We start from the raw sequence: 15,973 nt of genomic DNA on the forward strand, positions 1-15,973 counted from the left end.
TTACTAGAAGGGCGGTGGTTTGGATCCCATGTCTCCCCATTTCGATACTGAATCCCTAATTGCTGAACCGGCAGTTACCGGCAGCACGAAATATTGCCAGGTTACACTAACCTATTTCTTCTTCTCAAACTTGGAATTCAACTCCTCAAATTTCAAGTTGACTCCTTCTCAATATTGACCCAGCTATGTGTATTCTTATCTCTCATTCAATGTATCAGAGTGTGACACCACTGGAACTTGAATGCTATCAACTTTGTTTTTGTTTCTGGCTACTTTTCTTGTATTTAAACCACAGGCTGTATATAAAGATGGACAACATGAAAGCTCCCTAAAAGTTAAGCCAAGGTGTCTCTTTTGCCACCTGGTGGCTGCCTGCAGTAAAGGTTATCATGCCCACCTCAACCATTTTAGTGGGTTGGGACGTAGATAGACGTAGATAGTCAAAATACATGATGAATAAATGTTTTCTGTCATTTATGGTAGTTCATTCATCCTGTAAAATTGGTTAATTCGTTTGTTAATCCATCTTTAAATACGGCCAATGATTCAAACTTTATCAGAGAGAACAGACCAAAACACTCAGAAATAAAAAAAGTGACATCAGTTCAACCTTTAACCCAGATGTTGTTTACTCATGGATTTATGTAAATCTTTATTTAAGATGACTAATACGTAGATTATATGTCACAATATTTAGAAGCAGTCATACAAGTCCTGCTGGGTACACAATTAACGTCTGCACTACAAACCTGTTACTCACCAGGAGATAATAGATGGTTCACATAGACATGTGAAAGGATGATGGGAAATGGGAGCGTTTCTTGTCAACAGGTAGATACAACAGCTACAGAATATGGATACAACATCTCTGTCACATCAATCTTCTCATTTACTTCCCAGCAACATGAGTGGACATATCATCAAAAATGAACTGCTCCTTTCGGACCATATCAAGGAGGAAACTGATCCCGCTGTTATGAGGCTTAAAAGTAAATACTTACTTTATCCCTCAGGTGAAGTTCAACCTCTCACCTAAAACTGGCCTCATGTATCGCAGCCATAAAACAAGCCTGATCACATCAGGTTTGCCCTCGGTGCTGCACAAGCACTTGTGCCTCTGCAGCGCCACCTGTCTGTGTGCAGCCAGAACACAGTGTCAGTGTTTGTGTCAGTCGAGGGGACAGAGTTCGCGGAGGTTTGTTTTGACAGTGTTTGCTAAAGGTCGTACGCCACAGAGAGATTCAAAACAGCCCTTTGTCAACCCTGCCCTGTCACCTCCACAGCGAGCTTCATTATTATCAGCAGCCGAGCGTGTGACCCTGTGTTTCAGTGTCTGTCTGTGCACCTGCCATTTGGGCTGTGACATTGTGGTGCAGGGACAGATATTCCACAAGCTACATGCAATGCGGGGGACGGGACGGAGCCTTCGGGAAAATAAATGGATGGCTTGTTTTTCTGACCTTCACACCATGGAGTCTCCCCCTTGTGCACTTTCGCTCACATAAAAGTGAATCGAACATGTCCAAGCTGTGTTTGGCTTGTTGTTGTCATCATTCAAGCTGTCCTCTCCTCATTTCATCCTTCCTGGTCTTCTATATATACCTTTTTTTGTTTCTGTGGTTCATCAGTGTTGCTCTTACAGATATTCAACAGTTTATTTACATGCCTGTTAAGATATTTGCAAAAAAACTCCTCTTTTTTGATTAAGATTAAGATTAAGATACATTTATTTGTCCCAAACACATGCACAGACATGCACAAGCACACTCATGCAAGGAGGGTAATTTAACCTCTGCTTTTAACCCATCTGGTGTCATTTGAGTATCCTCGATTAAATGTATTTCCTTGAGAACAGATTTCAGGAGTTAGAGCCCAGTGCTTATGCAAACAGATGAACTTGATAAGCATGTTTCGAGTGTGAGATGCGCTTTGCATGCCAAGTTTTTATTCTTTATCCATCTCTTTCAGCCTTGTTTCCTCTCTAAATCTCTGCTCATTACTGTGGGCTGTAAAAACGAAGCCCAATTACAGCAGCTTCACCTTTTGCGGCCTCATCTCCTGCAGTTATAGGCAGGAAACAAGGACAGTCTGTGGAGAGGCATGGTTTACTAAAGTTCAGTGGTCAATAGGGCTGGAGAGTGTGAGAAAGAGGGAAAGGAATCAGCAGAGGGAGATAAAGAGAGGGGCAGGGAATGTCTTCTAGTTACCTCTGGGGAAATTGTTTTCTCTTCATCCCCTCCTTGCGTCCTTTGGGCCCCATTACTAGACTTGATGGCTGTGACCCAGGGATCAGAGTTTGTAAATCAGAGGCCTCTTCCCCCATGGAGGCTCTGTGACCTCCCTGCTGCACATCCTGTTAACCAGCATGGGATAAACACAGCCCGAAGCTTCCTGCCAAGTTCCTCCATTTCCAGCGACCCTTTTTTAAACCCGCACGACGAGACGGGGTCTCCAGTTTCAACTTGTGTCCCTGTGCAGTACATTTGTTACAGGAATCGTAATCAGTGCAGAACGTCAGTAGCCATTCCCAAAGGTAAACTTTGTCAGACCACTTAAGAAATGTCTCAATGTGCAATTTTGAGTATTTCAAATGTATGATACTTTATATTTACTGCATTTATTTGAAAGCTATTGTATATACTATTACAAAGAGAAAACACAGATCAACCCGTTTAATCATGCATCAGTATTAATACCATGATGTTTTATACATCATGGTATCAAACACGCAAAAGGGACAATTCTCTGCATAATGAGTACTTTGAACTTATTTAGTTTTCTGAAAATAATTCTGTACTAATGAAAGACTGGTGATGCAGGACCAAACTGTCAGAAACAGACTCCATGAGGGTGGCATGAGGGCCAGACATCCTCTAGTCCAGGGGTGTCCAAACTTTTTGTCCGGAGGGCCACATACAGAAAAAAATACCAAGGACTGGGCCACTAACGCCGCCACGCCCCCCTGCCCTGGAGTGGACTGTTGACAGTCGCGTCGCTCAGGGCGGGGGGGCGTGGCGGCGTGGCGTTCTGAGGGACAGCTAGCAAGTCAGCAAAGCACTTCACCGCCAGACCACTAGGTGGAGTAACGTTTTTTGTCGAAGACAACCTTAGAGACACCTTCTTTGTGTGTGGCAGTCTTTGTCGACTGTTTATTAGTTTTTCTGGAGGACAAATTTGTCCCTGATCCTTTTCACAGCTTCGTACACTCGTCGACCTGCAAACCGACGTCAGCCGAGATCTCCTTCCAGGAATGCAGGTCATCTGCGTGTCCTCTTCTATTTGGTCCATATCCGTTCTTCTAAATCTTCCTTGGTTTCTGCCGGTATTATGGGGCATGAAACCGGAAATATGACTCTGGAAAGGATGTAGTAAGCGAACCAATCACAGCCTTGCGGGCTGCATGAGGCTTGCGTAGCTTTGTCGTATAGTTACAAAAAGCCTGCACCGGCCTCTCCCCTGTCGAAGAAGCCTGGCCCCATACAGCAAAACAAAGTGCTTTAAGTAAGTGCCATTTGAGCGCTACTAAATTTTGAGTTTCAAAAAAAAAAAAAAAAATTTTTTAATTTTTTTTATACATTATATATTTAGACATTGATGCGGGCCAATTAAAAATGGATGGCGGGCCGCAGTTGGCCCACGGGCCGTAGTTTGGACACCCCTGCTCTAGTGGGACCAGTGCTCACAGCCCAGCAGCCAGCAGCTGGATTAACATTCACCAGAGAACACCTGGATATGCAGGTCAGCCACCGGCTCCCTGTGCTCTTCTCCGATGAGAGCAGGTTCACACTGGACCCGAGGGACAAGCGTGAGAGCAGTCTGGAGACGCTGTGGTGAACTTTTTGCTGCCTGTAACTTCATCCAGCATGACCAGGTTGCCGGTGGGTCCTGGGAGGGTCGCACGGACCTGCATGTCATGGCCAACGGTACCCAGGATGAAATCATCGGGGGGGTTGTCAGACCTTACACTGGTGCAGTGGGCCCTGGGTGTTCCTCCTGGTGCAGGACAATGACCAGCCTCATGTGGCCAGAGTGTGTAGACAGTGCCTAGATAACTAAAGCATTGATGGCATTGACTGGCCTAAATCCCATTGACCACCTATGGGATGTTATGTATTGGTGTATCAGACGTCGCCAAGTACCACCACAGACTGTCCAGGAGCTCACTGATGGCCTGATCCAGGTCTGGGAGGAGATCCCCAAGGACACCAACGGCAGACTCATCAGGAGCATGCCCAGACGTTGTTGGGAGTGCATACAGGCACACAGGGACCATACACACTACTGGGACATATTATGAGTTGAAATGATTAAATTCAAGCAAGTTAGATCAGCCTGTGATTTCAATTATTTACTTAGATTTTTGGTGTCGTTTTGAATCCAGCCCTCAATGGGTTGATGGTTTTGGTTTTAACCTGAATAATTCCTTCATCAAGATCTGATTCCACTTGCTAGTTGCTACCTGCGTTTGTATGTGGTTTTGTGCAGAGCAGGTTGTGTACAGTGGATTTTTTTTTTGTGGTTTTGTTGTGACTTGAGATGGGATGAGAAAAATAAGTGAAGAAAAACAAGGTCAGATAAACCAAAGCAACAAGCTGAAAGATGCCAAAATGCTCAGAACAGAGGCAAGATTCGATGAGAATTCTCACTTATATGGTTCCGATGAATGAAAGTGGAGACACAACAAATTTTGTCTACTTTTGGAAAGTAGCGATCATTTCATACCAACCCTTGCAGTTCCCAGATTCATGTCTGTAAATACTAGGTCAACGTGAGAATAAAGCCTCTGCAGTTTGTTAAACATTCAGATTCAGGCTGAGGGAGATGTTTTCTAATTTGCTTCAGGATGCGGTGTGATGACCACAGAGTGCTGGGAAGCTTGTTCATTTGTATATGCTCACATGTGGCTCCGGGGGTATATTGCTCGCTCAGTGAACCAGAGTGTACGCACTAGTTTACTGCAAGACAGATTAGCAAGACGTATATCCTGAAAAACTGTTTTCCTGTCTCCCTCTTGCTTGCTCTTCACTTATTTCCGGGTGTCAAGTGCCATCGTGCAGCCCCACTTGGTTCTGCCTGTCTGGCTTTAACCCAATGGACGGCTGGCAGGATTGAATTTGTGTCTCTGTGTCAGTTGCGCTTCATGTTACTGGTCGATGCCTTTGCCGGTTGAAACTGCAGTTAAGATCTTAAACTGCAGCTTCGGATCCTGGGCTGTGGAATACGTAATGGTGAATAATCTGGACTGTGAGAGGAACTTCACCTGTGTTGATTTTGGCAAAGATATGCATACAATAATTGTGCCAACAGAAAGAAGCACATTCCACTAAAGTTTTTTTTTTTAATCATCCTGTAACTCCTTTAAGAAGCCCTTTCAAATCATGGTGTGTTATTGGGTTGTAAGCTGATACTGTAAAAACTGTTAGGATGCATTCTCATACCAGAAAGAAGAGAAGGCGTTAAGTTATGACACATGACTTACCATGTTTGAACTTGTAAAATCAGGCATTTTTATAAAATGACATTTTCTGGAACAAAACAATTAAATAAGTCAGTATTTTCCACCGCATGATAAACTCACTAAAAGATAAGACTCTAGGTCTTGTTTAACTTTGGTTGATTAAATTGATTAATGTTTGATCAATCAACTTAATAATGGTTAGGACATGGTGCTAAAAAAATATATCAAATATCATGGCAGTGTGCGATAGCCGTTCGCTCATTGTGTATTGCAAACAGCAAAAATAAATTCACCTACTACACAAGTATATCAGTTCGAAGCTGTCGGCTAGTAGAGCAAAGTAAGGTTGAAAATGTAAAATCATTAAACCTACAGTAAACATGCAGCAGGGTTAGGGTATATCATTACGGGCCAGAGCCATGGTTTTGTCTAGAAATACTTGTATTCCTCGTCAGAGTTTAAGTGGGGATAGGAATTGTGAAGGCCAAAGTATTTCTAAAAACTTTAGTGGCGCTGCCCTCTGCTGGACAGAATGTATACGGCACAGCTTGAATCCAGTAATAAATATTATTTTCTTTAGTTATTTTCAACCACCACAAACAGTAAATTTGGTTTGTGGAAATATAATTATGATAATGACATCAAGTAATTCAACTTGAACTGGAGATATGAGAAAAATCTACACAACAAGATCAAATCACCTCTGTGGATGTTTCAAGGGAACACAGCTAACTTGGATTACTTCATTTAGCAGATATTTTAAAGTTTTTCCAACAGAACAATTCTCTGGACCATAGTTCCACTATAAAGTATGGGTTTTAGTAGATCACCTAGTGGGTGCAAGGAGGTTACCCGTTTACGCCTGTATACCTTGACCCCTACCAAGAGCCGAAGAACTGTTGAATTTGTCAACTAACTGTTGAACCCCTAATATGTGTTAATTATAGTGGAGGAAAATAAAGTTAATCTTCTACTGAAAAAAAAAAAACTTGACTTCCACGCTTTCATCTTGATAACGAAATTTATTTCAAAACAATCTGAAAGAGTGAGGTGTTTGCCATTGCAAGCAAAGCTGATGGCGTCTTGTACTTCACATCGCTGGATGGCACCTCACATCTTCAGCGGGCACTGTGAAAGAAGACAAGGGTTAAGTTACAACTCATCTCAGAAATATTAACATCCCACACAACTAACTGGCTTCAAAAGATTCGGTATAAACAAGACAATACAAACACAGAACATGGATATGTGATCTATTTCAGGGATGAAATCTGATTTAAAGTACCAGATCTAAAAGTACAGTTCATCCAAAAATGTAGCTTTAAACTGAGTTTCAGGGATTACCAGTGTTGCAGTCAAATCTAATTGAAAGAAATGTTGACTTCTTCAAATGTAAAAACAAAACTTAGTTTTTAGCCTAAATGTCCGCTGTTGGATGACAACACAGGTACAGCATGGAGGCTTTTTACATTTAGTAACCAGTTACTGCAATTGTATTGGATTTGGCTACAACACCGTTAACCCCTGAAATTCGAAAAATGTTTTGTGGACTACATCCACCCCGCCGTCAGCATAGTGCTGAGTAGATAATGTCAATTTTTATTTTAAGGGTGAACTATCCCTTTAATATTGTGAATCAATGCTAGTGTTGTCTTATTGTGATCAAGTGCTGCTCTGTTTAACTCAATCAGTCATCTCCTGTTTGGTGTTTCAGGAGTAACAGTCTTGTGATCAGCCAAGAGAACCACAGAACACTACACATGGCTGAAGTACACAGCAGCAATACATTTGAGTCACAAGTGTATATTTAAAATCAGTGGTGAACAAACCTTTGTCATTCAGTAAGACAAAGATGATACAAACGCATAACAATTTAAGGACCCAGCAATAGTCACACTTGTGAGGCTTTCACTTCTTGTGGATATTGTGTCAAAGAGCTTCTAATTCGACTATGTTTAAAACAGTCCAATACAACAGTGGTGAAAATTCCCTCAGTGTTGTACCATTACATTGTTCAGGGGTTTATAATGTGTCTTGTTAAGAGACTTACAATACAATGTTTTATTCAATAATGAAATAGCAAGTTTGGATAAGTATAGAATTGTGAAACCACAAGTGTGGACAAACACTATTTTAGTCAAACCCACACAAGTGAACTGGGCCTGGTCCATGTGCTCTCACCTATCGCAGCCTCCTGGCCTCTCTTTCAGACTCCAGGAGTGTGAGCACATCTCCCTCTCGGACTGGGCCCTTCACGTTCCTGATGATGGAGCGGTTGCTGTCGTCCATGAACTCAACACGGACCTGCAGGTGCACACGGATCATATTAAATACAAGACTTCCTGTGGGGAAATCTGACACATGATGGTCTGCTTCAATGTTTTAAGAACTACTGATACATAAACAGCAGCATTTCTACAGGGATTTATCAAGTTTACCATCAGATTTTGATACTGAGGTGGAATTTAACAATTAGGAAATTGATGAAATTACAAACGTTTCTAATTTTGGTCAAAACTTCACAGCTTTGCACACAAATAATTCACAATTATCTTGTTGATCAACGAACACGCGAGCTAAATATTGAACCTAAATGAATGGATTCGAAAATACATTAACCTTAAGGTCCAAATATAAATTTAGTCTGACGTCAAGATCAATGCCTATTGATTAACCAGCTGTTGATTTATTTAAACTTTATAAAGCCAATGATGTAATATAAGAACCATTATAGCACTCTGCAGTTAAGGCCATTAAAATAGTGAACCTACAATACAGCAACATGAAAACATTTTAACAGGCTTAGACCAATGATACAGATGTTATTGTAAGAGCTGCTCGGTTGACTAATAATACAAAAAAGAGAAAAGCAGCAGAATCGTGACGTTTCATTGATGAACGTAGCCTTTAGCGTGTTAGCATTAGCATACCTGTGTACATTGTCCCTGGGATCCAGTTCTTCCGAGCACCTTGGTGACCTGAGAACGAAACGTACATGTTAGGGACACGGCAGCATTAGTGGTGAATGTCTCAAGTCGTGAGCGAACACGGTGCAGAGCAGTGAGCTGCAGCCGGAGGTGGAGGATCCGACCGGAGCATGGACAGGCCGCCATGACGGAGGCTCGACAGCCGCGCTGCGCTAATCTCAGCTTTAAACGTCACTTAGCTTCGATGTTTCTGCACCGTTTGAGTTATCAATACTTTATGTAACTATCTATCCGTCTGCTTTCCTTCATTTACTCAATATTAATGGTTTTCTTACTCTGGCGAGCTTGATCGGCTGCACGCGGCTGGCGTCCATGTTGTCAGGTTAGACCGGAAAGGACGTCACGTGCTGCGGCGACGGTCTATATCCAGAGTTAAATCTTTTAATTTATTAGAGTTTGATCATGTTTTGTAAAAATAAAAATTGTATTAGACGTAACTTTAAGGCAACGCATGGATAAAATGGTTAATGGTGTTAATTCAATTAATAATTAAACATTTTTGAACAAAAAGTTTATTTGTTAAATTTTAGTGCGTACTTCCGTTTCCGCTAGGTTGGGCAATACCATTGATAAAATCATCCATGGGTGGAAACCTGGGCCATACCATTATTTCCTCTCTCTTATATTATATTATATTATATTATATTATATTATATTATATTATGTTATATTATATTATATTATATTATATTATATTATATTATATTATATTATATTATATTATATTATATTATATTATATTATATTATATTTTGAATAAATAGATCTAGATTAATGCAATCTATGCATGGTTTTCTTCCCTTTATAATTTATATATATATTAATATATGTATATATATTTATGTATGTTTATATATGTGTATATGTACATATTAATATAATAACACCGTCATAGTATAGTTATATAAATATTTATTCTTAATGTTTTCTACAAAATATATAAACTCTAAAAAAGTAGGCTACATGCACATCAGTCTTCACTGTATTAAAATCCTTGCATTTCTCCCTGTGGATCACAGTTAGTGATCAATGGTCTTATCTCTTTCCATTTTGCATCAGTCACATTTTTGCCATTGTTTACTACCAATTTTGTTATAAAGATTCTGTGAACTAGAATTTAACCTATACAATAAAATGTAATTTTTTCCTTACCTATTATTATTTCATCAAAATTAGAAGTTATTTTGATTTGGCTTTACTTTATTTTGTATTAAAATATTCATGATATCGAAACGCTCAAAGGCTTTTGTTAGAATATAAAGAAAAATAGTTCAAACAAATATAGAATTCACTTGATTCAGTCTTTATTTTACTGTTCGGCACATGCACAGAAGGACTGAGCTGCACAAGGCTAGCTTGTGTAATCTACCTGCACCATTAGTGCTTCCTCCCTGTGAAGAAATCTCTCCTCAGCCTGGTTAGCAATACAACACAGACATCACACCACCCCTTCTGCCTTTCCTCCTCTCCGAACGCAAAGCCTTAAATCGCAACACTAATCCTTGTGAACAGTATTTTTAACTTGCGTTTGGACTGAAAGAACAGCAATAGGATTAGAGAATCAGTGAGGAGGCTGAATCCCTAACTCATGCAGTTGATCTTCTTGCATGCTGACAGACAAGCACCAGAGCTTTGACTTTATCTTCATTTCAACCTGCAAGCAGCACGTTTTAAAGGACACGGGTAAATGGAGATCTTGGGGGATGCTGTTGTGGTCGTTTTTCTCTGACTTGATCTGAACTTGACACAGAACTTTTTTCTTGCTTTGTGTTCTGAGAAGCAGACACAATGGCGACTATAAAGCCAAAGTTGAAGGTGCTGAAAAAGCGCCGCTCGAGCCTTTTTGCAACCATAAAGCGGGAAATTAGTTTTTCTCAAAGCATTGAAGATCAGGAGTGCGAGTTCCCTTTTTCGCAGGACAGCTCGGTGAAACCATGGACGTCTATGGACAACCTTGATGCTCCTGATGAGAAACAAGAACCAAAAAAAGAACCGAAAAAAGAGGCTCAGAACCCAAGGAAATCAAACTTCGTCAAGCTTAACGTGGGTGGAAGGGTGTTTCAAATCCCGAAACATTTGGTCCTCCGACACCCAAAAACCAGGATAGGTGTCCTTGCCCTGTGTGATGATCCAGTCAAGCGACTGACGCTGTGTGACGATTACAATGTTCAGAACAACGAGTTCTTTTTTGACAGGGACCCCAGGTTTTTCCACTACATTTTCCACTTCTACTGCAGTAATGTCCTGTGGGTGATGGATAGCCTTTGTCCTATCAACTTTGAGCAAGAGATGTCATTCTGGGGCCTGAAACTGAAGGACACTCCAAGGTGTGCTGCAGATCCATGATTAAGTACTCACTAGGCTGATTGTTTAGCGTTGTCTGTTACTGTTTGTGTATTTCAAATGTGATTTTTGAGAATTTTTCTTATATCTGCCCCTCCTCTGCTCAGGTGCTGCCGTATTTTGTTTGAGGAGAAGGTGGATGACATTCGAGATCAACTCAAGGTCAACCAGGAGCTTATTGATGAGATTAAACCTCACCAGGACGAAGTAGGTTACAAGGTCATGTTTCTTGGAAACTTTCGGAAGGCCCTCTGGGACTTGATGGAGAATCCCTACTCCTCGCTTTCAGCCAAAGCATTTGCTGTGTTTTCCAGCCTCTTTGTACTTATCTCCATTGTTGCCATGACAATGAACACAGTGAAAGAACTCAGGGAGTACAAGCTCGGCGGCAGAACCTACATGGAGTGGGTGGAGATTAGTTCAATCCTGTTCTTCACGGCTGAGTACTTTTTGCGACTATTCACCACATCCGACATCAAGCGTTTCGTGAAGAGTGCCCTCAACTTTGTGGACATTGTGGCTGTCATGCCCTACTTCTTACAGCTCATGTTCGAAACGTTTTTTATAGATGCAGAGGACATGAGCGCACAGGAAGATTTGAAGACCATGGCAAGGGTCAGTAAAGTCAGCAAGGTGCTCAAGGTTGTCAAGCTGATGCGCATCTTCCGTATCTTGAAGCTCGCCCGTCACTCCACCGGCATGAGGGCCTTTGGTTTCACCATCCGCCAGTGCTCTGAGCAGGTACAGAGGAACAGCACACAGATACATGAAAAATACTCACTGGATAATTAAGACACACACAAAACAGTGGAACAAATTTGGATTTTATATTAACACAGGATTAATTGTGTATGAAAGTGGACACTGATGACTGTGTGTCTAAACTACAAATTTCCTTCTCTGTATACATTTTTTTTCCTTAGCATTTTCATAGAAATATTATTAGTTAGTTATTGGCTAGCTGATAAATTTAGCATTTAGCAGCTAAAGAGACAGATATTTATGACGTGTTATTAGGGCCATGTTAAAGAAAAAATATCTTTAGATTTTAATAATGAATTTGTAATATTATAAGGATGAAGTCGCAATATAACAAGAAAAATTATTTTGATATTTCACTCAGTTGGTAAAGATAATAAGCTGCCCCAAATGCCCTAAAAAATTACTCTAAAATGAATACGTCTTTTGTTCCACATCTGCTCGTGTTCTCTAAGTGGATATAATTTAACAGGTTCACCATATCAACTTTGTAAAAGGATGTTGTGTTTTTAACTCGTTGCCACTGTGGCCAAAAATCAGTTAATGCAGGTTTGGTGTTCACATTGGCAACTTGGCTGAACAGTAACCTTCAAAGATTTATGGAAACTCATGTTAGATGTTCATCTGAGTGGATGAGTACTCATTTTAAGCATATTTATCAAATATGTGATTTAATTTACTAATGTGAGAACTCCAGATGCTTTGCTCTTTTTCCTTTAACCAACTTGCTGTGATAAACCGTAAAATCATCACATGACCTGATTGGTGGTGCAAGATTTATAAATATATTGATGTGCACTGTTGTTGACATGTACTCCTCTGTTCTTATTCAGGTATGCTGTCTGTTCCTGTTCATTGCTATGGGCATCTTCACCTTCTCTGCTCTGATGCACTCTGTGGAGATGGATCAGCCTGGGACACCATTCAGCAGCATACCAGACGCCTGGTGGTGGGCTGCGGTGAGAGCCAGAAACTTCACCATTTTTCTCCTAAATTCTAAGTAACAGGAATGTGATGGTATCAGGACTGTGGTCAGACCTCAGACCTGTGATTTTAGTCACTTTTTAATGAACTGGATCCAAATATTAAATAATCAATATAATTTATTTCATTTTTTACATTTTCCCTTAACCTTGAATATGTACAAATGGGATTACGCCATGGTTGATATAACACAGTCCAATTTAATGTGCACTAAACTACATATTCATATAATGCCTGGTAACACCTGAATGGGCTGCAGGGACTGAGCAGAGACTCACGGGGGTGTGTGAGCATGATTAGGCAGTGCGGTGGATTTCAGGTGTCAAGGATTAGGCCTACCGGGATTCGCTGCTGTCTGCCTAGTCAGACCAAGACAAGAGTGCACAGGACAGCACAGAGTCATGTCCTGGGCTATTTCTGTGGATCTTCCAATTCAGGCATTGATGATAGAATTATAAAGAGTCATTGTGTAATCTTACTTTGTGAATGAATAGTTGGCGAAACAGAGTTTAACATAAGTCTCTCAAAAGGTGAACACATGATTATTACCCATCTAACAGTAAGTGTTTCAGTAATTTATGTCCATAGTCAAATGTGTTCTTTCCCACAAAGCTTTTACATCATTTGACTTTCTTCATTTTGGCCTCAGTGCTACTATACATCATCAGCATTTCTCTGTTTCTTTTCACTCTCATTTAAGGACATTTGTTTTTTTTATTTATCTGGCAGCAGCTGTCAACTGATATGTGTCTAATCCTCTATAATTCCACTAATGCGTCTCGTTCTCGGCCAAACACAGTGATTGCATTCGAGAGATCGTCAGAGTGTTGCAGTACATTCCTGGGAGTTTCTTTAATCTGGCTCATTCTCAACTTGCAACTCTCCCAATGATCAGTTAACAACGTATTTTGATCATCAGATTGTCTTGAAGCCAGAGGAAGTTTTTGGGGCAGGATGAAAAGTTCCACGAGGATGAGAAATTCCAATGAAATTTTCCATCGTGTTCCATATTTATTTATGTTAAAAATCCAAAGTGAGCACAGGAGTTTAAAGTTTGTTGTGCCAACTTGTTTTATTCAAACAGTAAAGCAGCAGCAGAGTACAGATCACTCATTCAACATGGCTCCTGTTCCTCTCTTTCTTCCTGCAGGTGAGCATCTCCACTGTGGGCTACGGAGATGTCGTCCCCATCTCCTATCTTGGCCGCTGTGTGGCATTTGGCTGCATCTCGTTCGGCATCATCCTCAACGGCATGCCCATCTCCATCCTCTTCAACAAGTTTTCCGACTACTACGCCAAACTGAAGGAGCAGGAGTACACGTATTCCCACACGGAGCGCACCTTCCAGCTCAAGAAACGTCTGAGGCGCAAATTTGACAACTGCTATGAACCACAGCCAGAGGACTCGGAGGACGAGGTCCACTACCGGCCCTGCGAAAGGCAAGGGACCCATGAGAGCGAAAAGTGAGAGGAGCTGCAGTGTTGCGTACGCTCTAACCCTAAATGGCCTTATCATTCATGGGTCCGGAAAGTGTAAGACCCCATCTGCCTCCAACTCTGAGTGGGCGTGATTCAAGATAAAGAGTCTAAGCGGAGTGAATGGAGGCAGCAGCATTAAAGTTGAGATAAGCTTTAAGCCTTGACTTTACAGTAGGTTGCTGTTTGCACGCCATGGGAGATGACTCTGACGGATGAGACATGATGCTGCCACAGGACAGCTTGTGATATGTTTCTAAGAAAAGGAAGTGGCTGAGCTTAATTCTGACCCGACCGGAATAGATGTTTGACATAAGGAGGTCAAGCAGTAACATTATTAAGGAAGCAATGTTGTACTGATCACTTCGAAGGGGCAAGATGCTTGGGAAGAAATATTTTTATTCAAAGTGCTATTCATGAACTGTTGTGGACAATGCCTGATACATACATAGGACAATTCTGATTAGTAGGCTTGTTTAAGATTCTGGCAAATAGCTGGACTGTGAGTTACCATCTCCCACTTTCTGTAAACTAAGGAAATATAAGTGTACAAGCAATGACAATGTCTCCGATCTACATGCACCAACATGCAAAGACCCCATTTGCAAAGTTATATGTCTGAAAAGTGTCATTCCTGAGTCATTCTTATTATTTTCGGTCACTTAAGTGTTTCCTTGACTGTCCCTCAGTGGGAGCAGAGATGAAGCTGTGGGCGTGTCAAGAGCATGAGTGTAATTCTGTTGTGAGGGATTACCAGGATTTGCACTTGCGCCTCCTGCCTGGTCCGACAGGAACAGAAGCAGATCATGTCCGGGGCTATTTTCATCCAACGCATCCAACGTGCTTACAAGTCACTCTCATGAATGAATGACAGCCATTTGTTTATTATATAAGTCTCACAAGCAAGGAAATGGAGATAAGAGACAGTGGGGCTTATAACTGTCATTGAGCATGTAAGTGTGGCACAATACCTGCAGGGAGTGAGAATAGAGCTCCATGGTGTTGGATCAGTCATGGTCTGTCTCTGACTGCTGGGTCTATTGCTACGTTCATTACAGATCCCATACTTTTCACCTTGTTATTAAGTTTATATAGATCTCTGAGTTCCTCTCAACATGTCTCTTATTTACAAAAAGTGTATTTGTCATATTTGGCCCCTTTAAACAAGTCCCAGAACAGTTCTTTAGAGACCAGACAAATTTAAGGTGTTTAAGTGTTGTGTTGACCTCTCAATGCATCGGGTCAAAGACATTATTTCACCCATATGAAACATAATTAAAAGCAGTTATGTATGTTCAATTAATGTTTGTACAAATTCCCAATACATTACAAATGCTTCCTTGCTTTCCTCACAGTGATATATTTGTCTGATTTCTATCTACATTTCCTCTGATGCAACCGAGTGTCACAGAGTGAAATCTGTGGATCATTTTCACCCTCCTACATGGGTGGGTGTAAATGTATGACGGTGGTAAAAGCTGCCATGGGCAAACAAAAGGTGTCAAAAGAAAGACATTTAATGATATATATTTTATTTTATAGGCAAATCTTGTATTATTTATCCCATTTTGGTTATCAGAGTTGAAATCTGTGTATTACAGTAACTATGTAAGTAAATAATGCTGTAAAATGTGTCATTATTTTTTATTTATTGTGCATAAGCACACACAAATACATCACAGTCTGGACAGGAGTTTGAACACTGATCTTTATTATGCATTGAAATGCATTCTCAAAAATGAATTTCCTTCTGAATAATAAAAACAATCTCCTCATAACACTCTTTATTGTTCTTTCCTTTTGAATACAAAGAGACTTGTCGGTGTGTATAGTAACAGACACTTGTCTCATTTGTCTGATGGAGGACGCTGCCTGTCTAATAGTGTTACAGGATAAGGTCTATGGGAGAGATGCCAGTGGATTAATTGTGTCGTCAGAGTCTTTTAAAACTCAACAGTACTGAGAA

The 15,973-nt window shown here is 40.8% G+C and overlaps 2 protein-coding genes across 2 annotated transcripts; one reads left to right on the forward strand and one right to left on the reverse strand.

Moving 5' to 3' along the window:
* Positions 1–6,460: 6,460 nt before the first annotated feature.
* rps28 (ribosomal protein S28) lies at positions 6,461–8,786 on the reverse strand. Its single transcript, XM_061084332.1, has 4 exons — positions 8,721–8,786; positions 8,389–8,436; positions 7,640–7,762; positions 6,461–6,586 (listed from the first exon to the last, which is right to left on the reverse strand). The coding sequence occupies exons 1-3, from the start codon at positions 8,757–8,759 to the stop codon at positions 7,640–7,642; spliced, it is 210 nt and encodes a 69-aa protein (XP_060940315.1). The 5' UTR covers positions 8,760–8,786; the 3' UTR covers positions 6,461–6,586.
* Positions 8,787–10,233: 1,447 nt separating this feature from the next.
* Positions 10,234–13,999, forward strand: si:rp71-39b20.4 (potassium voltage-gated channel subfamily V member 2). Its single transcript, XM_061083628.1, has 4 exons — positions 10,234–10,772; positions 10,896–11,529; positions 12,381–12,506; positions 13,682–13,999. The coding sequence occupies exons 1-4, from the start codon at positions 10,234–10,236 to the stop codon at positions 13,997–13,999; spliced, it is 1,617 nt and encodes a 538-aa protein (XP_060939611.1).
* The last annotated feature ends 1,974 nt before the right edge of the window (positions 14,000–15,973 follow it).

The sequence above is a fragment of the Limanda limanda genome, chromosome 13 (assembly GCF_963576545.1).
Source record: "Limanda limanda chromosome 13, fLimLim1.1, whole genome shotgun sequence".
NCBI classification, from domain to species: Eukaryota; Metazoa; Chordata; class Actinopteri; order Pleuronectiformes; family Pleuronectidae; genus Limanda; species Limanda limanda.

Coding starts and splice junctions, on each gene's coding strand:
- rps28 (XM_061084332.1), bottom strand. CDS start 8,759: ATGGACGCCAGCCGCGTGCAGCCGATCAAGCTCGCCAGA. Junction 8,437..8,720: donor AGCCGATCAAGCTCGCCAGA/GTAAGAAAACCA, acceptor TTTCGTTCTCAG/GTCACCAAGGTGCTCGGAAG. Junction 7,763..8,388: donor CCCAGGGACAATGTACACAG/GTATGCTAATGC, acceptor GTGCACCTGCAG/GTCCGTGTTGAGTTCATGGA.
- si:rp71-39b20.4 (XM_061083628.1), top strand. CDS start 10,234: ATGGCGACTATAAAGCCAAAGTTGAAGGTGCTGAAAAAGCGCCGCTCG. Junction 10,773..10,895: donor AAACTGAAGGACACTCCAAG/GTGTGCTGCAGA, acceptor TCCTCTGCTCAG/GTGCTGCCGTATTTTGTTTG. Junction 11,530..12,380: donor TCCGCCAGTGCTCTGAGCAG/GTACAGAGGAAC, acceptor GTTCTTATTCAG/GTATGCTGTCTGTTCCTGTT.